The sequence below is a fragment of the Gymnodraco acuticeps genome, unplaced genomic scaffold, assembly GCF_902827175.1.
Source record: "Gymnodraco acuticeps unplaced genomic scaffold, fGymAcu1.1, whole genome shotgun sequence".
Classification (NCBI taxonomy): Eukaryota; Metazoa; Chordata; class Actinopteri; order Perciformes; family Bathydraconidae; genus Gymnodraco; species Gymnodraco acuticeps.
Genome location: NW_022990214.1, coordinates 143,767 through 151,914, shown reverse-complemented (window position 1 = coordinate 151,914; position 8,148 = coordinate 143,767). Strand labels below are relative to the sequence as shown.

At 39.2% G+C, this 8,148-nt stretch overlaps 1 protein-coding gene across 1 annotated transcript; it reads right to left on the bottom strand.

The window, feature by feature from the left end:
* Positions 1 to 1,356: 1,356 nt before the first annotated feature.
* Positions 1,357 to 6,980, bottom strand: si:dkey-8e10.3 (serine/threonine-protein kinase SBK1). Its single transcript, XM_034218553.1, has 3 exons — positions 6,818 to 6,980; positions 5,791 to 5,993; positions 1,357 to 1,980 (listed from the first exon to the last, which is right to left on the bottom strand). The coding sequence occupies exons 1-3, from the start codon at positions 6,978 to 6,980 to the stop codon at positions 1,357 to 1,359; spliced, it is 990 nt and encodes a 329-aa protein (XP_034074444.1).
* Positions 6,981 to 8,148: the final 1,168 nt, after the last annotated feature.

The following is an 8,148-nucleotide window of genomic DNA, read 5'->3' as shown; positions in this document are numbered from 1 at the left end:
AAGTCCCTTAGAGCTCAGTTGCTGCATTTATTTGGGCCTTTGTGTTTCTGACATTTCTACTCATACACAACAATAATTCTGGAGTTACTAATAACTCTACCTTTAAATTATTGTTGTTCTCCTAATTAGCCTGGTTGTCTGCATCTCCCTCTTCTGTCATGGCCATGCGGTCCATTTTGTGACTTCACGTGCACATTGTTTAATGCTTCTTCAGTTTTATGAATAAACAAATTGTAATATGTATTATATCACCCACCAAATCCAAGTTTTATTTACAAAATACAAAATATTCTGAATATACGTAGCTGGAGCTGATGCTGAAATGCTGTTGCACAGACAGACTTGAGAATAACTTTATACTGGAGAACTACAAAAATACGAAGTCACATAGTTCATGAACAAAGATGCATTTCATTTGTTGTTATGTTAACATACAGTATGTACAATCTCTGGATAGTCACTCAAAATGGAACACTTCCTCATTCTTAGTTCTTGATATTTCGCTACATAAAACCTAGTGCCTGGAGGCTTTATTTTTATTTTATTTTCATTAAAACCCCCTTCATGTATTTATTTTTTTATCAAAGACGCTTTTTTAAATGTTAAGGCAATTGTAGGATTTGCTACTCCATGTAAATACAGATATTATTTTATGGGGCTGGGAACCCTAACCCTTGTTCCTCAGGCTACTTCCCAGTATGCTGAAAACTAAAGGAATCAGTACTGCCAGATGTTATTAAATATTTACCTGACTATTCTGTTGTACAGATTTCTCATTCAAGACTTATGATTTATAAAATATTGTGCGTTTTTATTAAAATACCAGAGGAGCATGGCTTGATCGACCTGGTATCTTTACAAAAAAAACACCATCAATATAAAGATGCAGGATGAAACTCAGGCAATACATTGTTCTAGTAGTGTTATAAAGTGGTATAAAGTTGTTTCAATCAGCCTTGTCTTGTCCAACTACATACTAACCTACATTTTGATATCAATTATATTAATAATAAAAACCATGAATATAGTGTATGATACGTGTTTTGACTTTTCAAATATAAAGTAGTTAAGCCTTCTGGTTATAATATATTATGTAAGTACACATTATTGCATCTGAATATTTCTTCCACCACAATAACACCAGCATCTGTATACTTTATGATGTTTTCTGAGTACTCCTGTCGTTTAAATTGAATATATAACCCAAGCTCTAGAGATATATGGTACCCCTCTACATGATGTAAACACCATACGTTTCAGGCACCTTTTTTTGCATATTCGACATGCTGCCTATGCCTATAGAAGCTTTATATTATATACATATTAGTCTCTACCTTCACCTCGCCATGCCCAGAATTATTCCCTGATTTTGTCATTTTCTACTGTCTGCTGCGGCTCAATCACGTTCACTTTTTTAAGCCAGTCCTTTTCCACGTAAGTTTTGACTTCCGCCACTGTACACCTCTTTGCTAAATCAGGAGCAAGGAGCTTACTAAACATCTCCATAGCTTCTGGGGTGAACCTTTGCCACAAAGGAGGAACGTCCTCCTCAGTGGTTGGTGTCTCCTCCATTGTGCACCAGTCTGCAAACTCCTGGTAGAAGTCATCCGAGTCCATGCAGCGCTCCCAGGGAAAGTAGCCCGTGAGGATGCAGAAAATAACCACCCCGAAGGCCCAGGTGTCCAGGCTTGGCTCCACACTAAGCGGAGGGGTGGTCACTTCTTTCTGGCCCTCCATTAAGGCAACGGTACAAAGCTCCGGGGCCATGTAGGGTAGTGTCCCTGTGATAAATCGTATCATAGTTCCTCTCTTCTGGGCCAGGCCAAAGTCTGCTAGTTTGACCTGGCAGCAGTGATTGTCCAACAGGAGGATGTTTTCTGGCTTGACATCCCGGTGGACCAGGCCATGGCTGTGGATGAACTCCAAGGCACTGGCGATCTGGACGGCACAACGTTTTACTGAAGATTCTGGAATACCCACCTAGAACAACCAGACAAAGGAGGGATAGAGCTCTTTGTGTAATGTTTGAAGGTTTCAGAATAAAGATTGCACTCTAATCACAAAGCACTACATACAGAAGGAAAGGCTAGAGGCAAATGTTCAAAATGTCAGGCCCGCCCCTCCCTACACGCAGATCACGGATACTGCGTGGGGCCCCATCTTGCGCAATTAAGCGCGCCACAGGGCTCGGGACACAGAGGGCCTCATCACCCCCTCATAACCAGGGGTATCATAACTCTGCGTGGGGCAAGGGCAGCCCTGTTCAGATTTTCCTACATCAAGTTTGAGTCTGCATGGCTGCATAAGATGCAAATAATGGTTTTATACATTTAGTTTGGCATTGTGTGAGTATTGGTGGTTTACTCTGGGTCCATGCTCCTTTTAACTTGGCATGTTGGTGCTACTATCCACACCCTTGATTAATGATGCTGTTAATGCTGTCTTATTGGTGCCTGTAACATTACCTCTGATAGATAGTAAGGCTTGTATGAATAACTGTTTCAGAACTGATGGTATGATTGGTATTGGATAGGCTAGGTTGCCATACAACATAGTGATTTCTGCCAATGCCACTGGGCCAAGCCACTGCTGTGGAGTTTGAATTGTTTGTACAGCTTCAAGTTGTCTGCCTTTTCCATGATTTATTCTGCTGTTGATTCAATAATATGTGGAAGGTTACTGAAGCATGACAACGCTTGCTGCGCCCACCACGGTGTCCACAGAGTTTTAATTGATTGTTGAGTAGTTGTATTCAATTGTTTGAGTTTTGTTTCTTTCCTTGTTAATTATTGTGAGGCTACACATATTAACATGCTCACACTGACATGTTGTTTTTGACAGATATAATATAATATAATGGTAAGGCAAAGTTCTGTCCATAACAATTATATTTATTGTTGGTTTGGACTACAGGGCTAATGTTGCTGTTTTTGGATTTACTAGTGTACATAAACTCAGTAAAGTGTACCCAGTACATTTTAACTGATCAACATTTTACTAATAAGTACCTTCAAGTAGGGCTGTGCGATTATGGCAAAAATCATAATCACGATTATTTGGGTCAATAATTGATATCACGATTATTTTGACGATTATTCATTGACCATTTATTGAACTTTAAAACAAATAATATTTTACCAATAAACAAGATCAACAAATATGTTGGAGCGCACTTCCAAAACCATACTAAACATATATTAATATGATAAATAAAAATAAATTAGACCCAAATAAATGAAATCAAATATGTTGCAGTGCACTGTCACAACCTACTGAAAACTCCTTAACATATAGCCAACATTTTGGTAAAACATATTCAACATATTCCACTCAGTTAAACGTTGAAGGCTGGCCAACCGTCATGGTCCAGAAGTAACAGGAAATAAATGTTGAACTACAATTTAAGACCAAATAAAAAAAATGTGGCCACCATGGCAAATGCTGGTAGGGCTGCTCATGTCATCTCTTAAAGATGTTTTGCAATAAACACCAGGCTGTTTACATGGTCTGGTTTCAGAGATGAGCGCAGGCAGGTGACAATATTGCCACCTGTACTGAAGACCCTCTCTGAAGAGGAACTTGTGGCAGTGCTGCCACATATGACACAGGACAAAGAAAATACTCTGAACCCTTTCTTTGCTATTATATAAAAATAGTGTTGCTACAAAAGTATAAATTAGGCTTACTAATAAGACAACTCAGATCTGAAGCTACAGGAATCTGCTGCCAACGTGCAATAAAAAAGACAACATTAATAGAATCAAACCCTTTTTTTGTTGAATTTTATTAGAGTATAAAAATAAATGCCTTTAAAATAGGATGCAAGCAACACTAGTTTCTTAACCTGAATTGATAATAGACTATAATCAATTTAAACAGAACAGATCTTAATGTTTGCATTCTTATACCATTTTGTACAATAATTATAATGAATAAGTTCAAACAAACTAAAACTTACAGCTGATTAATAACGGTATCTAACTTGAGTTTTTATTATATCAAAAACCTGTTGAAATGCTACTGTTATTTTTACTGTCCCCAAAAAGCGCGTCGGCAGCCTCCAGGAAAGCTTATTTCACAACTTCGCCATCTTTGAAAGACTTCATGTGTTTCGCAAGAACGTGACTGACACGATAAGATGCTATGGTAGCAGCCTTGCTCTTGTTGTTGGGCCTGGTGAAAATGGACTGCTGTGCTGCATTTAGCTGTCCTTTCAGGTCCCTCCCCTTTTGGGAGCGTAGGGCAGAATCAGGAGGGAATTCCGTCTCGTAGCGTTTGTGCACTGTTTTGAAATGCCGCTCCTAAATTACCCTTCTTCGATAAAGCAACGCTCGCATTGCAGATAAGACAGATGGACTTTGAATTGGAATAGATACAAAAATAATCATCCTCCCACTCGGAGTGAAAATTATATATTTTGGGCTTTTTTGCTTCTGCCATAATTGCGGTCTTGTGTGTGTGCGGACTGTCACTGCACTGCCCACTGCCCACCAGCCACGCCGGCCAATCACAAAGCTTTGATGCGTTCAAGTGCATTATTCTGGCACGGGAAGATTATGTTACAGGACATTAACGATAAAACAGAATATTGTTGTTCTATTTTTAGACACATCTCTCGCGATCGACTGGGAATCTCCCCGCGACCATTCTTTTTAACTAGTTGCTGCTCTTGTTCTGACATCTTCGCTCGCGCTGAACACATGTCACTCCCACGTGGCCGAGTGGGCTTTTAGGGAGGGGCGAAAGCACACCCAGCAAAATAATCGTATTTTGTCAATTATGCTGTTTTCATAATCGTCACAAGCCATAATCGTAATCGCGATTAAAATACGATTAATTGCACAGCCCTACCTTCAAGTACCTTTATTATACATGTACTTTTACTATTACTTGAGTAAAAACCCTTTAACACTAGAACCGCCAACGGGTCAATTTGACCCCAGCTGTTTTTTGATTGTATGTAACTTTTTTTCCAATACAATATTCAAGTCTCCCAGTCCGTGACTTTTCCTGAAAGTGTGTTATGTAGCACCCTCTGTTGTCAAAAATTGTCAATATGAAGTAAGATTGAAAAAATCGTCAAAGAAAATGCCATTTATACCTATATCCGCCAGCGGGTAATATTTACCTCATAGAAAATGCAGCGTAAACATGACGTGTTGATATAGCAACGCCTTTTGTCTACTGCGGTTCCTTATAGATAGATAGATAGATAGATCAAAACTCACTCTTCTTGTATGATAAATAAAAGAACATTGTAACTTGAAAATCAATAGCGGGTACATTTGACCCGTTGGCAGTTTTAGGTATACAGCGACCTCTGGCGGTTCTAGTGTTAAAGTAACTGTACTATTACTCAACTACAATATTTGATTAGATTGGCACAGAGCATTTTTTTTTAAAACAAATGACTTACTTTTGGTTCAGAGTACAGCGCTCGACAATTTATTTGCAATCACAAAGTAGCCAACTACTATTTATTATTACAGTTACTGTAATACATGAAACTGACTTGATTGTTTTATGATCAAATACTGGAAAAAGGTCAAAAATGAATCCTTCCCATTAGCCAAATATTACCATGTCAATACCGGTGAGCTTAAAACAGACTAAAACAAAGTGGTGAACATGGTTCACATTATATCTGTCCAAAACGTGTCAGTTTAGACAGTGTGAGCATGTTAATATGTTGACATTAGCATTCATCTCTAAACCCACTGTACCTAAATGCAACCTCACAAAGCCGCTAGCATGGCTTTCCTCTTAGTGTCTTGCCAATGTTTGACTCACCTTTGGCTGGATGACAGCAAACAGGTCCCTCCCAATGACAAGTTCTTGGGCAAAGCAGTAGTGCTCATTAGAATGGAAGGCAATGCCGAAGAGGCCCACGATGCAGGGGTGGCAGGACAGGTGTAAGGAGATGCAGTACTCTCGCAGAAAGCCCTGCAGCTTAGTCGAGGCTTTGGGCATCACTTTCAAGGCCATGGGGGTCCCTGCAAGTAATTTGGCTATTATTATCATTGTTCATGCATATCTTCTTTGTCTTAGGGTTAGGGACGCAGTGCTGATATTTAGTAGTTTCTGTATGGATTTTCTACAACCTTAAGCTGCACCGAGATCACTTCCTAACCCCCCTTCCAATGTTATTTTTAAGTGAAAGCTTCCAGGCCTTAAGCCAACCAGCCTAATGCCAGGTCGTGCTTTGCATTCTGCTCTGTCCTTTTCTAAACAGACACATTCATTGCTCCACTTTGGCTCGACTTATGTCCTCTCAGGTCACCTAGTCAGAGGACGGCCATCACCCACCTTATGTTATATTCAAATGATGTGTTTCCCACCTCTCTTCTATTCACTCTAATTTCTCTGTAAAGTTCCTTAAAGTCTCTCCAGTCCAACCTTTTTGCTCTATAAATGACAACTTATTTGCATTTACTGGAAAATGTAGGAAGTTATTTATTTGTGTAGGTTGTACTGGTCGCTGTTTGTAATCAAGTCTCCTAGTTAACTTAATGAAAGTGCTAGCCCTAACCCCCTAACACTGAGCTGATAACCCTAACCCTAAAATTGAAATTAAACAAATGACTACCCCTAACCCTAAAACAATTCCATTCCTTACATTCCTAAAAATTGGCTAAAACATGTAATCACCTACTTTTTAGATATCGATTTGCAACAGATTCAAATCAATGCATATGTACGGGGGAAAGAAAGTGAACATTTTCTCGACAGGATTATATTACTGTATTTGGTGTTGGAAAGAAATTGCTACAAGGTTACTCTCCACTGAAAGAGATTGTAAATTAGAGTGCAGTCTAACCCCTGAAGCGATGTGTGACCAGCAACACTTTGCCATATTTCCCCCGGCCGATCTCCTTGACGATGTTGAAGTGTTCCTGGATCTCCCTCTGGCTCAGGCTCTGTGCCGTCAGCTCCATCAGCTCGTCGATCAGGCTGCCGTCAGCCAGGCCCAGCTCAATCATCAGGAGAAACTACTCAAATCTTAGGGTTACAGAAACCAGCTATTACAAATCAGAAATGTTCTATAGCAAATAGAAAAGTTCACAATGTCCCTTTCTAACAGGAACTATCGTCCAGGAAAGAATGACTTAAAAATAAATACTGTTCAATCCGTATTTGTATTATAATATAGTATAGCTAGTATATGTGTTTTTCCAATCTAAATCTCAAGACATACAGTGGGGATTTATTTAGGTGTAAACAAGAACAAGCGTTTAAACAAAGTTAACTCTTTTTGTTCCTCTTGCTTTTTAAGGTGTATTTGTTTTTTTAATGTTAAAAATATTAATCAAAGGAAATAATGAGAAGTTTTGGCAAAAGTGGTATTTTGAAACTACATTTGAGTGTAGTCTATCCCTAAAAAGTCAAAAATGGGATGGTTTTCAACTAATGTATACGTGGCTACAATAATTTTCTAGCATGTATTCTACTTTCCTGTTATGTTATGTACCGATTTGGTGATAAGCCATTATATTGGCTACATTTACTTTATCCCTTATTTATGGGTTGTTCTTTTTTATTTCCCTTTTCCCAAATCATTTCAGCTACTTGTCCCTCTCCTCCTGAGTTGATTTGAGGTTATTCAGATCACCTGTTGGGGTTCCCTCTCGGCCAATCAAATATGACCCTGCTCTTTCTAAAAGGGTTAAGAGTGGTAGAGAATTGCACACCTAGGACATTCTGATCCTTCTGCCATATAATGTACACCTCATTTCAGCAGATATTTTCAGCCAGGAGCTCTGCAATTTAACCTTTTGACACTTCTTTTCTGAGCTTTTAATGATTCCGAAACCGATTTTTGTTGGAAATTAGGGAATACATTTACATTAGGGGTCCATCCAAAGTCTCCTAAACTCAATCCAGGTCTTACTTTGATGGCAAAGACTTATTTCTAGCCTTTTTACTAGTGATGTTACGTATTGCGGAGAGGCTTCAGAGCGTGTGTCGAGTAATCCCCGAAGCTTTTTGTGAAGCTTGTATCGAGGCTTGTATCGTTTTGGGCCAGTGACGTCATCGATGACAAACGAAGCCTCGCTGCCTGTCGTTACCACATGACTGCTTCAGAAAGTGCTTTAGATCGGTTGAACCACAACGCTCATATTACCCATGGATGTATAATAAGAACCATAT

Bases quoted from the DNA above. Each gene is read 5' to 3' on its own strand.
- si:dkey-8e10.3 (XM_034218553.1), bottom strand. From the start codon at position 6,980: ATGATTGAGCTGGGCCTGGCTGACGGCAGCCTGATCGACGAGCTGATG. The intron at 5,994-6,817 runs GTTAGACTGCAC...AATTACTTGCAG, and splicing joins GGTCACACATCGCTTCAGGG to GGACCCCCATGGCCTTGAAA. The intron at 1,981-5,790 runs GTGAGTCAAACA...TGGTTGTTCTAG, and splicing joins TTGCTGTCATCCAGCCAAAG to GTGGGTATTCCAGAATCTTC.